The sequence below is a fragment of the Camelus ferus genome, chromosome 7, assembly GCF_009834535.1.
Source record: "Camelus ferus isolate YT-003-E chromosome 7, BCGSAC_Cfer_1.0, whole genome shotgun sequence".
Lineage (NCBI taxonomy): Eukaryota > Metazoa > Chordata > Mammalia > Artiodactyla > Camelidae > Camelus > Camelus ferus.
Genome location: NC_045702.1, coordinates 46,362,912 through 46,384,902, shown reverse-complemented (window position 1 = coordinate 46,384,902; position 21,991 = coordinate 46,362,912). Strand labels below are relative to the sequence as shown.

General features: G+C 35.1%; 1 protein-coding gene across 2 annotated transcripts in view; it reads left to right on the top strand.

The window, feature by feature from the left end:
- The window catches only part of KLHL7 (kelch like family member 7), a 58,030-nt gene extending 39,138 nt beyond the window's left edge, over window positions 1-18,892 (top strand). For both annotated transcript variants that reach the window (XM_006179199.2, XM_006179201.3), the window contains 4 exons: window positions 9,750-9,990; window positions 12,797-12,998; window positions 16,349-16,446; window positions 17,456-18,892. In XM_006179199.2, coding sequence (XP_006179261.1) covers window positions 9,750-9,990; window positions 12,797-12,998; window positions 16,349-16,446; window positions 17,456-17,739 — 825 coding nt within the window. In that variant the 3' untranslated portion in view covers window positions 17,740-18,892. The remainder of the gene's footprint in view (window positions 1-9,749; window positions 9,991-12,796; window positions 12,999-16,348; window positions 16,447-17,455) is intronic.
- The last annotated feature ends 3,099 nt before the right edge of the window (window positions 18,893-21,991 follow it).

The following is a 21,991-nucleotide window of genomic DNA, read 5'->3' as shown; positions in this document are numbered from 1 at the left end:
TCAGACCCACTTGTGTGTGTCCTAGACCAGCCCCAAATGGTCATTTTCATTGAATTGATCTCCTTCAGAGAGGACAGTTTAAGCAGTATTAATCGAATTATCTAGAATTAAGCCAGTTTTGCTACAAACTATTATCTTCAGATACTCGGATATTACTGGTGAGAGGAGATAAATATTTGTATCAATTGCTGACTCAAAATAATAAGATCTCAACATTTTTTTCTAGTAGACAAGTAAAGTTGTAGATAAAGAAATCTCAGGTTGCTGTACTGAATTGAAATGATATGGTTCTTGTCATGGTCCTTCCATGAAGCCTGCTGAGTCTCCCTTTCCCTACCTGGACTGTTTTTAAAGTTTTCAAGCGCTTAATGATTACTAGAAGAGTTATTTATCTGAGTCCAGTGGTCTATTCTCTTAGTATTAGTATTCTAAAATTGTAGCATGGGAATGTCTTATGATACTGGTGCCTAAATAAAAATTGACTTAATTGACCCAGTTTATTTGGACTCTTCCTGTCAGTGAAATGATGAGCTTTGAGAGCTTAGAACTTTGTAAAGGTCTTGGATGACCACTCTCATAGGGTGGAGAAATAGGAGACTATGCCCTTGAGCAAAGGGGATTCTGCATATTCCCTGCCAAAAACTAACAAGGGGTAAGACCAGCAGGGTGAGGGCCAGATCCTGTAAATCACAAAGGCAGAAAACCATATGGTGCCATATTACATGGAACCATCAGGTTCAAAAGGTTTACCTTGCATTCCTTTTCTTACTCAGAACTCTGAAGTAGACTCATCACTGAGTTTGGTGTCTGGCCCAGCATGTGTACTCAAGTTTGTGAAGATGAATGAACCCGTTTAACTTTATGTAATATTTCACAGACAGTTTTGTCAGTTGGTTTTATAGGACTGGATTTAAATTTAGATAGGCTCTAAATCAAAAGAAATGAAGTTACCTTCAACTCAAAACATTTCCCTGTTGTGTGTTTATTAAAGGTATCACAGTGCCTTTTCTCAGTATCATAGCCACCTCCCCTCTTAAACAGGCCTTCACTAAGGAGACAGTTCTACTCTGTCATCAGGGTGGAAATTGACAGTTATGCCTTGCATATGTTTTTTCTTTTTTTTAATGGAGGTACTGGGGATTGAACCCAGGACCTCATGCATGCTAAGCACGTGCTCTACCACTGAGCTATACCCTCCCCCCACATATGATTTAAAAAGAAGTGTAGACTTTAAAGGAAAATGGTGTTATATTAACAAATTAATGAGGCCTTTATAAGAAGTGCATCCAGTAGTGTTGGCCACCAGCAAAAGAGTGTTTTGAAAGCAGTGTATGAAGTAAAAGGGTGAGCACTGCTAAAATGATCAGGAGCATCTATAAGAATAAAGTACCCCAAACGGACAGCAGTTATCCCAGGTGGATTGGACCTATAGCTGTGTGCCCAAGGACATTGCTGGAATGCAAATGTGGGTGAACATGAGTATCCCTTAAGCTTCCTTAGTTACCAGTACAACGGGCGTGTGGTGGTAAAAATGAGTGTTCTTTGCAGTTTGTGTACAGTAAGTATTCTTCATGCCTGATTGTTTGCAGGCAGTTTGGTTAGACACGTGGTCCTCACATTCATGTAGAAGAGATTGGAACACAAGCTGAGGTAAATTCTCAGTAGAGTGCCTTCTTAGAATGTCTTCCAAAATAGCACTATTGAGAGACTCCATTTTTTTTCTTTTCAAGCATCTCATAATACACTGTTTTGTAGTTTTCTTCTAAAATCAGCCTCACAGCCTTTGTACCCTACATAGGTACAGCACCTGAAGTTCCGACCTTCAGGGATCTGCTTCCTTTTGTGATTACTCACTGCATGTGCAAGAAGCCCCAGTGAAAATACGACTCACCATGAGAGGGAGGACATCAGACTCTCTGCTAGCTACAGCCAGCCATAATTACCATAAGTTGGCAGATCAGTCCCCTAAAAAAGCTAGAAGAGAGCAGAAATAAAGCTGTAGGTATTCGTTCAAGGGCTGTAGGTGGGAAGGGATAAGGAGACTAGGAATGGTATCTCCGTGTGGTGGTGTTTTAAAGGATTCTAGTCATCCTGGAACTAGCTAGAGGGTAGTGTGTACCTGAATGCAGGTTAGAGGGGTAAGAGTCAGGCTGTGCGTAACCAACAGAGTGAAATAAACTATCACTATTTCCTCTGCACCATGTCACTTGAAAATTACTGTCAGCTGCCTTTCATAATTGTTCATATGATGATGCAGAGGCAAAGAAGGATCTGTTATCCTAGAAGTATTAAATCGTGTTCTTTACATGTTAAACTGATTTTCTTTGAAAATTCATGATTAGTGTAAGAGATGACTATCCTTAGCTGTTATAAACAACAGCACATTGTACAACAGCAAATTGTACAGTTAGCTGGCTGTAAAGTGTAGCTTAAACAAATAATATTTTGTCATATATTACCTGTATCACAGTTCACCTAGAATTTGAAATTTGTGGATTGGGCAGCAGGGATTATGAAAGACCCATATATTACGGTCCCGTCCCTCAAACTCAAAGTGTGTGAGATGTACACGTGCTTGAAGCAGTTAGAGAGCACAGGGGCTGAGGTCGGTGAGGTGGCCGCTGACCGTGACCAGAAGTCCTGGTGTGGGGTAACAGTGGCCTTGGTGGTCTGCAGAGATTTCCCTGGGTTGGAATTGCCCATTGAAGCTTCACGGAGGTTTTCTTGAGGGAAACTTAATGAAAGAATTTAGACAGGAAGAAAGAGAAAGATAAAAATATATTGAATCCTAAGTATGAATGTATCTTTTTGGTTTAAGTATGATTATTAAAATGTTCATAGAAAGCTTTCAAAGGATTATTTAAGTGAATGGAGTCTAGCTTTGTGCTTTAAAAGAAGAGTTTAGGTATGGGTGGAAGAACTGAAGGACTAAACCATTGATCTTTTTTCTTTTGTGAGCCCTTTTTCCCCCTTTCCTTCTTTCCTTTCTTCCTCCCTCCCTTTTTAAAGGAAGCAGCTGTTTTGTAGAAAGAGCATTTCAAGTCTAGGTATATAAGTTTAGGCAAGCCAGCCTTTCTAAACTTCAGTTTTCTGGTCTGTTAACAAAATATTTAAATCTTCTTAGGGATCAGTTATGCTCATTTGACTCCCTCTTTTTCTTTTCTTTGATCTTTATTCACTCAGTCCCTTTGTCCCTGCCATCCGTAAGATTTTTCTAATTTTCCCATATTTAAATGTAAAAAGGCTTACACATCTTCTTCATTTTGTTTTTCTCTTCCCCTTTCCTAACTCTTCCTAACCTCTTGGCCATCTGCGTTATCTCCTATACTCTGCACATCTGAGACAGAGCAGATGTTTATCCCATCGGTGAGAACATTTTATTAAATGAGTATGTTACTGCATTTTAAGATTTGAGATAATTCATTTCAAGCATAATATGCTTTCCTGTGCCAAGGTTAAAAATTACACGTCAAAATTCTACAGGCAAAGCTTGTTACTGAGGCCACTGGCAGGGTGCTAGCACAGAGCTACTTCCCTACTATTTCATTTATTTTCTACTGAAAAGACAGGGGCTGTTGTTGAACATAATGTTCATATCAGGTTTCACTTTTGTACTGAGTTTCATTTCACTTAAATTTCTGAGTAGGTCTGAGTTCTGTGTTTCGATGATATGGTGGAGAGTGGAGGGGAAGAACATTCTGTGACTTTATAAGAAAGCTGTGATTCTTAGTATTCCCTTTGGGCTGTTCTCTGGTCTCACTTCAGACTCTTTGCTAATTTTAACTAATCATCAACAGCTGAGAAATGCCCATTTATATGTTCTTTGTTCCTACTTTCATCTAACAGCTTATAATATAGTACAGTCGTGCTCTGCCCACCCCCACCCCCCAAACTGTGGAAACCTTTTTTTCTGACTGTGATGCTGTGTTTTATGAAGTACTTAAGTTACAAGGGTATTTTCTCCTAATGGCAGATATTAAATCCCTTTTTGGACTTTAGGAGGTTCATATGCTTACAGAATTATTTGTGTGACCCTGTTGAAAATGAGTACATTTCAAAATGGGTACAACCTGTGAAATTACTTGGCTGAATCAAATGTTTACTTCTGAAAAACTAGAGCACCCTAATAGTGTGCTATTTGGAAGGAAGGCAGAGATGGTTTCTAATCCATCCTGTAGTTGAAATTCACCGCCATAGTATAATAGCTATTTAAGTTTTTAAATTCTTAAAGCCTTAAATTAATTTCATATTTCTGTGAAAACATTTAGCACAGTTACAAGCATCTGATGTGAGAATTTGTTTTCCTTGTACCATACTTTTGGTACTGCTTGCTTGGTTGTTATGTTTACTTTTTCTGTTTTAAAAAAAATAATACATGCTTATTGTAGAAAATTCAAGTATAGCAAGACATAAAGGAGAAAGCCAAAGTGTTCCCAATATAAAAGACAGGCATCAGTAGTTAGTGAACATCATTCCCTCCCCTCATTTTATATATATGACATCATGCTATACATGCCATTTTGCAAAAACTTTTAAAACTCTCCCAGCACTTCTATTAAGAAGGTATTTTCATGTCAGTCAAAATACCATTCTTTTGAAGGGCTGCAGAGTATTCCTTCATAAGGATATGCTATCATTTACTTAATGCTAAGGATATACCATAATTTGCACAATACCTGTCTTCTTCATATGCATTTGGCCCATTTCCTGTTTTCCCCTGTTAAAATACCCCTGCAGTGAAATATCCTTGTATGTGCCAACTTAGTACACTGTGCAGTTTTTTCTTTAGGGTAAATTCCTAGGAGAAGGATTGTTCTAGCAAAGGATGAAAATGGAAGCTCTTTTAGATCTACCAAAAAGGTAGATGAGAGCCCAGTTCCTAACCCTGGGTATTGTTGGTTGGTTGGTCTCAGGTCTCTCTGTTCCTTGTGGTGCAGCTACCACAGGACCAGGAACCATAGTGACAAGATGCTCACTGGAGTCCGTGTAATTTAGGGATAGTGCTGTGGTGAGGAACTGGTCCAAACTAGAAGCCAAGTGCACCATCTGCCTTTGAAAGTTCAAAAATGAAGGTGGCTTACTTAGCTGGATGAGATGTACTTTTCTACAAATGTGGTTCCCTTCAATATGCTAAGCCCTAATACCACACAAAGACATGGGAAAATCCCTGTTTTCAGGGAAGCTGTGGTTTTAGTGGCTAAGCATTGTGTTTATAATTAGTAAGATGTGGAGGCGTGTGAAGACCTCAGTGGCCATCCTGCCAACATCCTGGTTTTATGGATGAGGCTATGAGATCCTTCATTGTCGAGTCAAATGCTCAGAGTCACTTCACTAGAAACACAGTAGGAACGACAACCCAGATATCTTCACTTTTCAATCCAGTGTCCTTTCTAGAAGGCCATATCAGAAGATTTTTACAGAAGCAGGGCCATGTAAAGCTTAAAAGCACAGTTTTGGAATCTGATAGATTTAGACTTAAATCTTGCATTCACCAATTTCTAACACTGTGACCTTTGACAGGGTACTTAACATGTCCAAGATTTAGGTTTTTTGTTTTTGTTTTTTTAACCTGTTAAATGAGGATATTACCTCATAGGGTTATTGAAGAGATTAAATAAGATAATTTTTTAAAGATATTTCAGCATAGTTCCTGTAACGGGACATACTCAACAATGAATAAATTAATAATAGTTTGTTTAGTGATACATTCTAAATCATTTGGACCCTAAGATCATTGGGTTTTAGAGTTTTAGATAGTGAGGACCCTAAGATCATCTGCTTCAGTCTTTTTATTTTACAGATAAGGAAACTAACATCCCTGAGAGGTTCAGTGACTTACATGAGACTCACAGCTCCTCCAAACAGAGCCTAGCTCAGGGCTCAAGTTTCCCAGCTCCTTAGAGCTATATTCTTTGTGACTTTGTGGAATGAGTGAAGCCAAAAGTGTTTCAATATATTTTTCATGAAACTACTTCTAGGAATGTTCTGGCTTCTAGTGTAAACTTTCTTTCTTTTTTTTTTTTAAATATTTTTATTTATTATTGTGCTATTTATTTTATTTTGGCCAGGGTAGGGGGAAGGTAATTAGGTTTATTTATTTTTAGAGGAGGTACTAGGGATTGAACCCAGGACCTGGTGCATGCTAAGCATGCACTCTATCACTGAGCTATACCCTCACCCGGTACACTTGCTTTCTATATACATTGTCACCATATAATTTGGTAATCTTGAACTCAGATTAGATTGACTCCTTGATGTTTCTGCAAGAAATTTTAGGTTTTACCATTTTGTTAATTTTGTTTTCCTTTTTTTCAAAGACTGTGTTTCCCTTAGTTTTGCTTGATTTCTTCTCCAAATGATGCAAAATAAAGTTTTCTCAAGTCTTAAAATAAAAATTACTTTTTTCTTTTTGCATTTTGGTTGTCTTGATTATTAAAATCTACATCTGTAGTGTTTTGTTATTTGAGGATTCATATGTTTTCAGAATACAGATTATATAAAATCAATCCTTACTCAAGGAAAATAGCAGCTGATGTTTCTGCCTTGAGACATTTAGAGAAAAAATTACAGCCCCTCAACTCAAGAAGCCTTTCACTTCTGATAGCAGTGCAATACAGCCGGAAAATCACACGAGACAGGGTGTAATGGAGTGCTCAGTCATCAGGTCCAGAATCCAATTGGCAGGGATTCAGAAAAAGGAAATCACGGAAGCTACAAAAATGAAAGGAGTCTTGAGCTTGAAAAAGTCTAGAATGTGGTGTATCATGGCAGAGGCAAGAAATGCTGACTAGGACCAGGAGAGACAGGACTTTATATACTTGGGTGTGCCTGCATTTGTATGTGTGGATGCATATGTGGATGATGTGTCAAAACTTTAAAAATCCTTTTGTATCTTTTCCAGGCTTTCCAGTTTTCCCGTTTTCATATTTTCTTCGCAGCTAAACATAGAACTTTGCCTGGAATAGATACTCAATAAAACTTAACTGAATTAAATTATATTTTTAGGGTAACAATTTCCTGTCCACACTCATACACTGTGTCTCTGGTACTATTTATCCACCTGTTGCTAACATGAAAGCTCCATGTCGCTCTAGCTTGCCCTGTAGCCTAGGATTGCAGGGAGCCATAAGTAATCCTCCCTCCACCTGCAGGCCCCAGGTTGGAAGTGGTTCCATCACTAGAGTATAAGACCTGGTGTTCATACCCACTGAGCTGACAAGCTTGACTTCCCATCTGTTTTTTTCCCCTCTCTGCTTGCTGCTCCAATTACACACATCTCCTAGGCAATAAAATAAGTTATTAAAGGGCAAAGATTTAATCACATTCTCAGCATTCTACTTTGGATGAGGAGTAGATGAGGGAATTGGGTAGATTTCCGAGGGAGATCTGCCCAAGTACACAACAGAAAAAATAATGTATATCGTAAGCTCGCCTCCTCCTCTACATACATAAGACCAAAGCCAGATATGTTCAAACACAGGCACATTTGACACCTGACAGGTATATTTAATGAGCCCAAATGTGAAACATTATATTTTATCTGAAATGAAGTCTATTTTGCATTCTAGGTAGAAATTCTTGCAAATAAAGATTATTTCACTTATCTGCCTAGAAGATTTAGGCAGTATATTATATATAGCTAACATTTATCAAGCATAGTGTTTAATGTGTACAGTGACTAATGACAGTATTGGGAGAGTTGGAAAATTAAAAATGTGAGGATTTCTAGAGAAATTAGAGCCCAAATTGCAAAGAGATAGAAGCATGTACCTATTCCTCTGTCACATGCACACGAACACACACACACGTACACAGACATATATGTGCTGCATATACACAGGCTAAACATTTTCCCCTTGGGCTTATAGTTACAAGAGAGCAATTTATTTTAATTCTTTAATATGAAGCATAGCCAGGCTTTTTATGACATATGGTCACCCATTCCCTATCAGACCCCTGAGTGGTGGTAGAAAGTTAGAATTATTCCGTTAACCAAACTTGGGGTTACTTCCTTCTTTGGAACCTCTTTTCCTAGTGTCTAAGTGTTTAAGCTCATCTAGCTAAAAGAAATATTTTGTTTTATAAATCCCAGCTCCTACATGAGCGGTTCTTTTTAATTTGAAGAGTAGCAGGTCTTGGAGACCATTTTAAAGAATATCTGACCAACTTTCTCACCCTAAACTTAACTAAGGAAGAGCATGGGAAGATAATTTTCTTAAAGATATCTTTAGAAAGTAAGATAAAGTTTACATATTGCTTTCTAATAATATCAAATAAATTGGGTATGAGAGTGCAAGACTTGAGATTCACTGAGCTAATGTGTCTTATTAATGAAATTGTATTTCTCTTCTAATGAACTTGGTCAGGTAGGAATTATGCGTAGATTTTCAGAATACATAAGAAAATAGTTTACTTTTGAAGGAATGCTCCCTGTAGTGTTTTATCTCTTACTTTTTTCATTCTGTAGTATGCTGTTTCCCTAAGAAAACAAGTTTTTCTCACTTTGTCAGATCCACTGAGTAAAACTGAAGCTTCAGGAAGATGTTCTGTCACCCTGCAGTTTTGTTTGCCTACCAGTAAACATACTGCTGAGTAACCCAGGGCCACTCATAGATCCTAATATGAGAGTAAGAAAGGGGATTGAGGCTCTTTTTCTGGTCACCTAGAAAGTAGAGTGTTTATCATCACTAGGAAGCAAGTTGTTCTACACCAGGGTCTCTTCTTTTTCCTAAGAGGCCATTCCTTATGTTCTTGTGTTGCTTTGGTCTAATTTGATGAATACCTGAAATCCTGGGCACTAGCACAGTAGACGTCAAATTTTCCCAAAGGGGAATCCCCATTAATAATCACACACACTGCTTTTGCTTGGTGAGATTGTGAATTGTTTGGATTTCTGTCTGACCCTAATTATTTCAAGAAAGTTTCAGGAACACTGTAGCTTCCTTGCTTTACAAAGGTGGGATCCAATGAGCTTTAATTTTGGGAGCATTCCCTTGTACATTTACATAGAAGAGGGGCACTAGTGTCGTTGGATGTTATCAAACATAGGAAACAGAGTGGTGCTGTGGACAGCCATTCCTGTGAAGTACTGATCGGTGCTCATTTCTTATCAATGGAAAGAAAAATAATGAGTTTCCAGACTACTCAGAACAGATTATTTAAGTATTTCATAATAAATAGCACAGCTTTAAGAGTCTTACTGACTCTACTGGCTCAACTGAGTATTTACAGAAAATTACTACCTCACAGAAGTCTACAAAGTCTTCTGGCTTTAGACGTCAGTAGGATAACAGCAGTTAAAGCTTCATATTATCTGTTTATTCTTTATATCACTTTGTACATCTGGCAGGGAGCGGGTGGGGATATTTACATTTGGAAAAAAGCTTTCTTTAACAAAACTACTTACTTTGAAATTTCCTTGTATTGCTATCCTCAGTGATGGAAGGAATGGAAGACTTGAGTAGGGGGGTGATACACCCAGTTCTATTCAAGTTTCTTTTAGAGCCAGAAAAGACCCAAAGCAGTCACTGTCTTCCACTCATGTTCTGCCACAACTAACCAACATTCAGAAGAAATCACACAGGATTGAAATTAGATAATAGATTCCAGCCAAACATTTTTATATGTACTCCAGTAAATTAACATATTCTTATGTTTTTTTTTTTAAATGTTCTCAACTGTGTCTTTGCTTCATCCTTTCCAATTATATTTTTCCATTACTGAAAGCTTCCTGTCCTTTCCTGTTACAGGATTATAGCTGGACAGACATCCGCTGCCCCTTTGAAAAACGAAGAGATGCAGCATGCGTCTTTTGGGACAATGTAGTATACATTTTGGGTGGCTCTCAGCTTTTCCCCATAAAACGAATGGACTGCTATAATGTCGTTAAGGATAGCTGGTATTCCAAACTGGGCCCTCCAACACCTCGAGACAGCCTTGCTGCCTGTGCTGCAGAAGGCAAAATTTATACATCTGGAGGTTCTGAAGTTGGTAAGGACTTCTTCAGTATTTGTGTTTGGGGAAGTGCTTTAAAGCCAAGTAACTTGGCTTTCATATTTAAAAATGCAGTTGGCGTTATTTATCCAGATACTTTTTGACATACTTTAAATATATATGTCATATTTTAGAGCTCATTTCCCTGAAGTTTTACCTTACTGCTCCAATGTCCAAGATTATGTTAATTGTCCATTTTTTTTGTCATGACAAAGGTTTCATTGATGCCATTGGGATTTTAGTTTCATTGATGCCATCTGGATTAGTTGTTTTATATATGAAATATTATTTGCTTTAAAGATTTCAGAGTTTGGCTTACTCAGACCTTTTAAGACCTCTTTACTACATTCAAGCTTTTACAATCTGTATTATTTTTTCTTTCTCTGTATCAGAAAAAATTAGGAATAATATTTTTCATTTGCTTTTTTCTTTAGCTTTTTAATGAGCTAACTGGTAGTGGTATCTTATGCTTATTAATCAGAATGGGGTGTGGGTATGGGCATAAAAGCCTATCTCATTGATAGATAATTTGTTAGTCCACTAGTGGTCTTTTTCTAAATGAATAATTTTTCTAAATGAATATTCTAGGTGCAGACTAGACACATAATAGCTTTTATATGCTTTCATCTTTTCGAGTAATTTCTTTAGCTAAATAATGGGCTTTATAAAAAAAAACTAGGAAGACCAAGTAAACCTAAGGTATGGAATTTAAATGTTAAGTCTTTTTATTTTCTTTGATGATTTTTATTTTATTTTATTTTATTTTATTGATGACTTTTATATTAGCTCAAAGAATGTTTTACTTTTGGTCCATGTATTTATTTAAGTTTTCACATACTGCCCCCCAACTAGATGTCAAATGAATACAAGGAAGATTATGATTTTCAAAGTGTGACTTAAGAGAGAACTTTTTCAATATATGTACCTCAATGTTCTTAGCAGCACTATTTACAATAGCCAAGACATGGAAGCAAACTAAATGTCCATCAACAGATGACTGGATAAAGAAGTTGTGGTATGTTTATACAGTGGAATACTACTCAGCCATAAAAATAATAAAATACATGAAATAAAATATTTTATGTATGACTGAAGCATTATGCTGTACACCAGAAGTTGACACATTGTAAACTGACTATATGTCAATAAAATATATATATAATATAAAATAATAATAATAATAATAATAATAATAATAATAATAATGCCATTTGCAACAATATGGATGGACCTAGAAATTGTCATACTAAGTGAAGTAAGCCAGAAGGAGAAAGAAAAATACCATATGATATCACTTAATGTGGAATCTAAAATACAAATGAACATATTTACAAAACAGAAGCAGACTCACAGACATAGAAAACAAGCTTATGGTTATCAGCAGGGAAAGGGAGGGGTGGGGGATAAATTGGGAGTTTGGGATTTGCAGATACTAACTATTATATATAAAACAGGTAAACAACAGGTCCTCTATATAGCACAGGGGACTATATTCAATACCTTGTAATGGCCTATAATGAAAATATGAAACTGAATTAACTGTGCTGTACACCAGAAATTAATATAACATTGTAAAATGACTATACTTCAATTGAAAAAAAAAGTTAATGGTTAACTTAATGTTATGTGAATTTTTAAAAAGCAATTAAAGTTTTAAATTAGAAAAAGGGTAACCTTACCCCCTCTTTAAAAGCATCTTCACAGTAATTCTAATACAGCATATTTCAAATATAATAAATCCTAAAGATAATAGGTAGTATTTTATAGATATACTTTTTGTAGAGAGTATAGTAGATAATGTCATTTCTTCAGCATTTGCTCTACTAAGTCAGTTTTTTACTTAAATAGTGGCTTTTTATTTTTGCTATATACTGTATATTTTCCCCTAGTGTCAACCAACTGAATGTACTAAGTTGGAAATGTTTTAAAAAGTTAAAAAGAAGTTGTTAGTCCTAACCATTACTTATTCCTTTTGTTACTCATTGAACTTTGCTCTTCATAGACTTTGATCTCGATAGAGAATTATAAGGGTGTTGTTTTTAAGTATTGGAAAGGTCTAGATGAGAAATAACTTTGGTAAAGTTCTAACTTCTTTTTTCTTGGGAAGGAAAAAGAACACTTGATCTTTAATAGCATAATTTCTAAATAGTATCATTTCTAAAACTCTTTATTGAGCTCCTATAATGTGTAGAAGCTGCAAAACAGGATGAATTTATGTTTTGGCATTAAAATGTATAATCAAAGTACACTAGAAGCATGCAGTGATACCTGGAGTGAATGGACCAGCATGACTTCAGGCCCTACCCACACAACCACTGAGAGTAGTCAGGAAGAATAGTTTTGTTAATGATACAGTGGCTGTTATAGAACATTAAATGATAAAGCTTAGAATACTATCAGATAGTAGTTTTCATAATTTAAGATATGGATTCACTGTCTGTAAATAGCTGTGCTTTTCCTCTTTAGTTAATTCTCATCATGCATAACTGGGCTGGAAGATACACATAATGCTCCTTCAGTTTTTCTTTTGAAATCAAACCAATTTCTTTTTTTGAAGTTTAATTACCAATGAATAAGTCTCTCCAGCAGATCCTTTTCTGAATATTTTCCAAGGTCTGTACAAACACGGTTAGCTTTTTGTTAAACTAACTCTGCATTTTGTTGTTGTTGATTTGAGCATAAAAAAAACTCTGCAAACCTAAATTCTTCCCTCCAGTAATTAAATGACTCAGCTCTACAGTCAGCTCACTCTAAGCCCACACACACACTAAGTTAAGCATGATGGGGTTCTTTTCTTTTACAGGAAACTCAGCTCTGTATTTATTTGAGTGCTATGATACGAGAACTGAAAGCTGGCACACAAAACCCAGCATGCTGACTCAGCGCTGCAGCCACGGGATGGTGGAAGCCAACGGCCTGATCTATGTTTGTGGTGGAAGTTTAGGGAACAATGTTTCTGGGCGAGTGCTGAATTCCTGTGAAGTTTATGATCCTGCCACAGAAACGTATGTATCAATTTCAAACTCATTTCACAGTTGATTTTATTCTATAAGCTCGGTGGAAGATGTCAAAAGGCAGAAGGAACCAAACAGAAGACTTTTTTTCTTACATTGAGGATATACATACACTTTTGAATGTGTGAGGGTCAGGGGCATGTTTACAGCCCAGACCCTCCCTCTACACATTGAGAAATGGCTTGACCCTTATACCTATGGGAGCCCCTCTCTTTCTGTTTCTGCTTGTGCAATAAATGCCTATAAATGAGACAAGTCTGATCAAACTCATAAAATCTTTTTATTTGAGAGATCAGAAAATGTAGGGGAGGAGGGAAAAAGTAATTTATGATTAGTAGTAAATTTGCCTTTAATTAGAAATATATATTGCTTAATGTCATTACTGAATCATACCCCTAGGTATGTCTTTTTTTGAGTTTGTGCTTACCAAAGTATGTTTAGATTCATATTTATTAAATAAAATTATTCTTAAATTGAGTGGGAAGTAAATTTTAAGAAGTAAAATACTAAAGCAATAAATGGTTAGCCAGTTTTTCTGACCTTGTAATTCATGATGGAACTCATTCAGTGTAGCCAAATGAAATGTGCTAGTCATGGAACAGTGGGGGTGGTGGTAAGTATAGTGGCATTAAACTAATGAGGAAATGAATACAACGATATCCTAGTCAGACCTTTTGTTGATACTCAGGAACATCCAAAAAACTTCAATAGGAAAAGTCATCTTCTTGTTTAAAAGGATTGTTCTTCCTTTATCAGAACAAGTTATTAGGTAAATATGTTCAACTTAAATGTTTTGCCAAAGAGCTCCACCAAAACTCTTGTGCTTAAATTTTGTATTTAGGATATATAGCGGACTACAAAACATAGAGGTCTTCCACTCCAGCTTTTGCTTTTTTTAATTAAGAGTAAAGATTTAATTATAAAATACTATTGTCATTTGTAGTTAATTATTTTTGCTTCCCACTTGTTTTTAAGGGATTCAAGGAAGCATACTCAGTAACTCCTTTCCCAAACAAAAAATGCAGTTACGATTGTTTTCCCCTCATTTTTTGCTCAGCTAGTCATCCATGTTAGGAATAGAATTGGAAAAAAGCTTATCTTAAACTTACCTTTGCTGGAGTGTTAAGACTAGGAAATCTCTTGAGATCATCAAATTTACTACTTTTCAAAAATGTATCTTTGTACTTGCCAGGGCACACTGGGGATACCCTGTGTCCTCATCTGATCTTCCATCCATTCAGCTAGGTAGCCACCCCATCTAGCCTCAAACTATAGGAGGGGTGTGTATACCAACCGTCCTCCATCCTGTATGAGTCTCTATCACCTACAAACACTATACTCAAAAAAGTATTATAGCATACTAGTTGGAAAATCTCATTCATTCTGCTGCATAATTTCATTTCTAAAAAAGTCTCAAAGTAGATCATACCATATAAACTTCAGGCTTCTAAATTTTGAGATCTTTATTCAGGCACTATTAGTGTAAATCAGTATAATCTTGCTAGTAATAGCAGGAATAAAGGAATTGTACAACCTCAATTTTTTTTTGAAACTAGTTGAATATATTGTTATGGAATATTTTAAAACTTGCACAACTTTAGCATTTCTTTAGGATATATTGAGCTTATGTATTAAATTTGAATTCTCTATTCTCTTCAATACCCTTAAATTTTCCTAGGTGAAAAGCTAGTATGAATATAATTATCCAAGTTTCAAAATAAGAAATGTTATACATTACTGTGTTTTCCTTTCTAATATGTGACATCCATCCAGCTTATTTTTGTAAGACTGTTTCTTTTCACTTTTGAAAAATTTTTAAGTGCTTTTTAACCGGAATATTAGATTGGAAGCTAAAAAAAAAATGAAACCTATGGAAACAACATGACATACTTTTACAGTCGGAATTTTAAGAAAAGCTACTAAATACTGAACTTCAGGTTGGAGAGAGCAAGGACCTAGTGCACACTTTGCATGTGAATTACAGGAGGAAGGAAGAGTGTTTTGAGGAATTTCCTTAATTCTAAACCTTAAGGAGGCTTAGATATACATAAAAATTTGATGTTATTTTATATCACAGACATATTTAGAGAAGAAAGTGGTATGTATATTGAGTTTTTCCAAGTCAGATACTCTGTTTAATGCACTTTGAAGCTCACTGTGTGGAGAGGCAGTGGAGCCCAAGTCTGGCTTTCCCACTTCCGAGCTGTATGCTGATCTTTTTACCTGGAGGAGCATGTGCATTTATCCTGGAAAACAGGAGGACTATTGCCCACCACACCTTAACAGAATGCTCTGAAAATGAGACTGTTAGGCCATTTTTCAAACAAATGAAAAAATGGTCAATAGAAGACAACATAAGAGTTCATAATGTTTCAGAGTTCATCATTATGCTCCAATTATGTTTTGAAAAGTTAAATTTATTAAATTATTTAAAAGAAGAGCCATAAATAACCTGGAGAGTTACCCTTATGCCAAATTTCCCTTTTGTTGTTGTTTGGAGTCTTATGGTTTAAATCAGCTGTTAGGAACACAAGCCTGTGTGCCAGTACCACCTTTAGAGTCACAGATGGCATTTGTGTGTATGGGAGCATATGCAAAAGAAGAGATTGAACCGCATAGAAAAAAATAACTAAACAAAACTCTCTGTGTGTCTCATGCTGCTACCTGTGAATTAGTATCCTTCAACATTTGTGTCCACATTTATATTCTCAATCTCTTTCTTTATTATGATCATGCCTGTGAACACAACATGCTAATAAGTAATTAAATGTGACAGAATGCTAATAGTACTTCTGTTACTAGAGCTGCCTAAAGTTCTAAGTGTATAAAGATGGATGTATGGCTAGTAACAGATATGCTAATGTGCTGATCACTAGATGCCCAGGATAAATTTGTGTTTACTTACACATATGTAAATACTAATTACTACCAGATGTGACAATATTAGTCCTTTATATTTTCTTACATATCTTCCCCTTCTTTTTTGTTACTGTTTTACAAGTTACTGTGAACTACAGGAAATGGATTTCTTCCAAAGACATGTTAATAGTCTCCAGATATCCTCTATTTCTCTATCCTCTCAGAGTTGAAAAGAATAAAATCCCTGTTTACTTCACCTATAAATAATAAATTGTTCAAAACCATCGTTAAACTTTTGTTTTCTAGTCTTCCAGATGTGGGTGTGCGTGTGTGTGTGTGTGCGTGTGTGTGTGTGTGTGTTCGTAGTACACATGTGAGTGATTTAATTGGGAAAATAGACTTTCATTGTAAATTAGTATGAGTCCTTTTACTTCCTGTGAACAAACAAGTGCAATAAAAACTTTCTCTAATTTTTTTTTTAGATGGACTGAGCTGTGTCCAATGATTGAGGCCAGGAAGAATCATGGACTCGTATTTGTAAAAGATAAGATATTTGCTGTGGGTGGTCAGAATAGCTTAGGTATGTGATGTTCATTCACTGTTCAACTTTCCCAATGAATTTGCTACTATTTTCTTATCTGAAATTATTGAAACATTTCTTAAGATCTAAGCATTAATCCCATACATTGTTATACTTATTTTTGTAGCTTCTGGGAACTAACATTTTATGAAATCTTGTGATAACATTTAACATTCCTGTCCATGAAATGGGGTAATGGCTACCAGTCATGTGACAGTCAGATGGCTTCTGCAGCATTTCCAGATACCCCTTGGAGAATGGAACCACACTAGCTTAAGAACTATTGAGTTCTTCAAAACATTGAACTTCAAAACAACTTTTAAAACTTTTAAATTTAACTTTTAGGACTTGTATCCAGGCTCTGAATGGCAAAATTTCCTAAACATTTTTAAGCGTTTCATGAAAATATCAATATTACTTTTTAAAATGAGTAAATTTGACCTTTGTATTTTTCGTAAATAATGTTGTACTGAAGAATCTTAAATAATTGCTTTTAATAATGTAGAATCTTGATTGTCTGTAGATAGTCCACAAAGCTCATTTTAGTCAGTACCTTTAATCATTACTTACGTAATAACAGAGAAATGACTTCATTCCCTTCTGTCTCTGCCCATCGCTATTTTCTATAAACTGCTGAAAGATAAATGGCAGAAGGAAAAAGAAGGACATTGGAATAATTATAAACTATAAACTTAATCAGAAGGAAAATTCACTGTTAGGTCTACTTTTTAATTTTTCCAGAACAGATAGAACAGTTCTGATTTTGTAGAATAAATGTAAATATTTATGATTCTAAAAAAAGCAAATAAAAATTAAGTTAAATTTCTATTGTGTTAAAGTAAGAATAAGAATTTAGATGGTAGATATGTGGGCATTCATTATAAAATTCTTATAACTTTTCTACATGTTTGAAATTTTTCATAATAAAATGTTGAAAAGATGCAAAGAATTAACTAAGAGATCTTAGAATTGTTCATATAGTTGTTCATGTTGTTTTACTCTTTTGAAGGTGGTCTGGACAATGTGGAATATTATGATATTAAATTAAATGAATGGAAGATGGTCTCACCAATGCCATGGAAAGGTGTAACAGTGAAGTGTGCAGCAGTTGGCTCTATAGTTTATGTCTTGGCTGGTTTTCAAGGTGTGGGTCGATTAGGACACATCCTTGAATATAACACTGAAACAGACAAATGGGTCGCCAATTCCAAAGTCCGAGCTTTTCCGGTAACGAGTTGTTTAATTTGTGTTGTTGATACTTGTGGAGCAAATGAAGAAACCCTTGAAACATGAAAAATGAGTGAACTTCAAGACCCAATGGAGACTCAAAATCATGGCCATGAGTACTTTGTTCCAAAGAGTTTGGTTACAAAGTTTTAATTTGGTGTTTTGTTTTTTTAAAGGAAGTTTCAAGTAAAGAGTCCTATAAAATAGATGTTTCTTTTATATGGACTTCCTTACTCAATTCAAAGACCATATTTCAGCTGGCCTCATAACCAAGAACATATCTAGTAAGAAAACTTGAAAAATTATAAACACTTGGTGAAAATATGAATTCTTAAATAAACTTCACATTTGTAACTATGATTATGACAGAATGAGAGATTGACTCATCATTGAAGCAGTCTCATCTTAGCTCTATATTCTATTTTCATACATCATAGAAGTGCTATGTAGTTAGGTCTGTTGCTTCTGTTCAGTCAAGCACTAAGAAATAGTAGGAACTGTAAGTCACAATATGCAACTCTGATGTAGCAGCTTAGTCTCACATAATTTAGCTTGTCTTCATATGTTCCATTTAGTGCCAGATGTATTCCATTTTAAAAGCAAGCCAGAGTGAGTCAAGGCAAAAGCATATCTCTCACAAAACTTCATAAACACATTTTGGGAATTAAAAAGGTACCCAACTCCTCATAAAATACATTCAATCCAATTAAATAATTCCATCTTTTTAATGCAAAATGCCAAGCTTAGCACCCACCACTAATTTATATCACTTGTATTTAACCAGTGGTTAAAAAAGGATTATGCCTCTTTAGTGCTCCCTGTTAAATTAAATCCAATCATAATAAGAATAATTATCTAGTAAAAGATAAAGCTATTTATAGCAAATTTCTAGATCACTAGAATAGCACTGATAGTCACACAATGTCAGTATTGACTTTGAACTTCTTATGGATTAAAAAGGTACATGATTTCTTTTCCTTAGCAGAATATATCAGAAATATTTGACCCATTGTCTCTAAAAGTTTTATAATTGAGTGATATATTTGTCATCTTGTATTAATTGCTTTTATGTGGTCAGTAAGTCTTTTACAAAGCCAGCTACTAATTTCTTTCCTAGTAATGTTTTGCCCTTTTACATTATGGAATGTATGTATAGCCATGCAAAGCTGTCGCCATCAATGTTTTTATCTGATAATATTAAATATTTTTAAACTTAAAATAGACTGCTTAGTTTTATTCATTCTTCATTTTATATGTGTTTGGTAATAGTTGTTATTGAAACTTGTGAAGCAATGTTTCTATTTGAATTTTCATTGTTTTCTTTATATGTTATAATGTTAAACCTTAGAAGTGTTTAAGTGAAAAAAGAATTACAAAAAGCATAATGATAGATGTATTTCTATTTATGTAGGGTTTTTTATGTATGTAACAGCTTTATTGAGATATAATTCACATATCATACAATTCACCAAGTCTACAATTCAATGGTCTTTAATATATTCACAGAGTTATGCAGCCATCACCATAATTTTGGATCTCTTTCTTTGCCACAACAAGAAACCCCATACTCATTAGCAGTTATGGGGTTTCTCCATTTTCCCTGTATGAGTTTCCTATGGCTCCTGTAACAAATTACCACAAACTTGGTGGCTTAAAGCAACAGAAATTTATTCTTTCACAGTTCAGGAGGCTAGAAGTCCTAAATCAAGGTGTTGGCAGCAGTGCTTCCTTCTGGAGGCTCTGAGGCAGAAATTGCCTGTGCCTCTCCCAGTTTTTCTGGTGGTTGCTGGCAGTCATTGGTGTTTCTTGGCTGATAACTATGTCACTTCAGTTACTGCCTCTGACTTCACATGACCTTCTTCCCTGTGTGTCTCTCTGTGTCTTAAGGTGGTGTTATAAGGACAACAGTCTGGATTTAGCCCACCCTCCCCACAATCCAGTATATCCTTATCTTAACCAATGACATCTGCAAAGACCCTATCTCCAGATAAGGTCACATGATGACCACATAAATTTTAGGGTGGATATTATTCAATCCAGTTGTATCTCCCAAACATCTCATCCCTAGGTAAAACCATTAATCTTTCTGTCTCTATATTTGCCTATTGTGGACATTTTTATGTTGGGTTTAGCATTTTGCACTCCATTAAAAAATGTATGTCTAATTTTTTGGAGGGTAGAATATCTGTATCATATTACAGTTTTGTTTTATTAATATAGTAATTTCCCATATGGAATATGCCACATTGTTTAAGGTATTTTTTTAAAAACTACCATTTTCTTCAGACTGTATCAGCTGACTAGAACACACCATATGTAGGCAGGTTTTATGTAGATTATAATGAAGTGTGTGTATTAATAATTATAGTAATTCATAATTAGTGTCTATATTCTGCCTTGGAAATATTCAGTATTGTCGATGCCAGGATAATGAGTAAATGTACATGATCACATGCTCAGCTACAAAACAAGCCTCAGTAAATTTAAGGAAAATGAAATCATATCAAGCATCTTTTCCAATCACAATGCTATGAGACTAGAAATCAACTACAAGGGGGAAAAAAACTGCAAAAACCACAAACATGTGGAGGCTAAATAATATGCTGCTAACAACCAATGGATCACTGAAGAAATCAAATACCTAGAGACAAATGAAATGAAAACACAATGATCCAAAACCTATTGGACGCAGCAAAAGTAGTTCTAAGAGGGAAGTTTATATTGATAATAGGCGTACCTCAGGAAACAAGAAAAATCTCAAACAGCCTAACCTTACACCTAAAGGAACTAGAGAAAGAAGAACAAACAAAACCAAAGTTAGTAGAAGGAAAGAAATCATAAAGATCAGAGCAGAAATAAATGAAATAAAGAGTTAAAAAAAAAAAAAAAGGAAGAAAGAAAAGATCGATGAAACTAAAAGCTGGTTCTTTGAAAAGATAAACAAAATTGATAAACCTTTAGTCATACTCATCAAGAAAAAAAAAGAAAAAGTCCCAAATCAATAAAAATCAGAAATGAAAAAGGAGAAATTGCAACAAACACTACAGAAATAACTAAGGATCATAAGAAACTATTACAATCAGCTATATGCCAATAAGAAGGACAACCTAGAAGAAATGGACAAATTCTTATAAAGGTACAACTTCCCAAGACTGAACCAGGAAGAAATAGAAAATATGAACAGATCAATTACCTGTAATGAAATTGAATCAGTAATTTAAAAATCCAACAAACAAAACTCCAGGACCAGATGGCTTCACAGGTGAATTCTACCAAACATTTAGAGAAGAGTTGACACCTATCCTTTTGAAACTATTTCAGAAAATTGCAGAGGAAGGAACACTTCCAAACTCATATGAGGCTAGCATCACCCTGATACCAAAACCAAAGATATCACAGAGAAAGAAAATTACAGGCCATTATCACTGATGAACATAGATGCAAAAAATCCTCAATGAAATTCTAGCAAGCACAGCAATTTATACTTTTGAAAATCACAATGTGAACATGAAATTTTAATATCTTGAAAAAAATTGTTGCTATCAAAAAGCTAATTATATGACCTAGCTTTCAAAAACCTAACACAGTGTCATGGAAACTTTTGAGTCATGAAAATAAGCCATTTTTAAAAGCAGCAGTCTATTCCTTTTGCTTCATATACTGTTAACAGCAAATATTTTGGATTTGCTCCATAGGCCAGGATTAAGGAGATACTTGAAGGAAATTTTGCTTTTTAAGGGTAGTACTTGTAACACACCAACAACTTAAGAAAATTGAATCCACTCCATGATGGCACAAAACACAGTTCTCATAAAGTCTTAATAATTTGGTAATATGAAAGGATATTTCACGGGTAGCATCAGTCAACATATGATAAATTGTTCCTTTAAATAACACCCTTTCTATATTTGCCCAAAAGATTAAAAGCTTGAATCTACCTTCATCTTCCTAATTTTCCTCCTTCCCAGGTGACTCAGACTATTTTGGGAGGAATAAAAATAAAAATCTATACTGGGAAACTGTCTGAAATGTTATTCTTACTAACTAGAAAGTTTTTTTACTTTCCAGAGCTGTAAGACTCTTTCTGATAACAAAGCTGTAAAATGGGGTTCAAGGTGTGGTTTATTCAATTCTTGTAGGGGGTTTCCCTGACTTTATCTTCCAATCCTCTGCTGAATTTGTTTCCACTATCCATGTTTAGTTTCCAAGAGCACTTCCTTTTTATGGTTATTCTTTTATATAGCATGCTGTTCTTGTGTCAAATGGTTCGGTAAAGTTCTTTGTACTTTATACACTTGTAACTCAACCATAAGTTGTT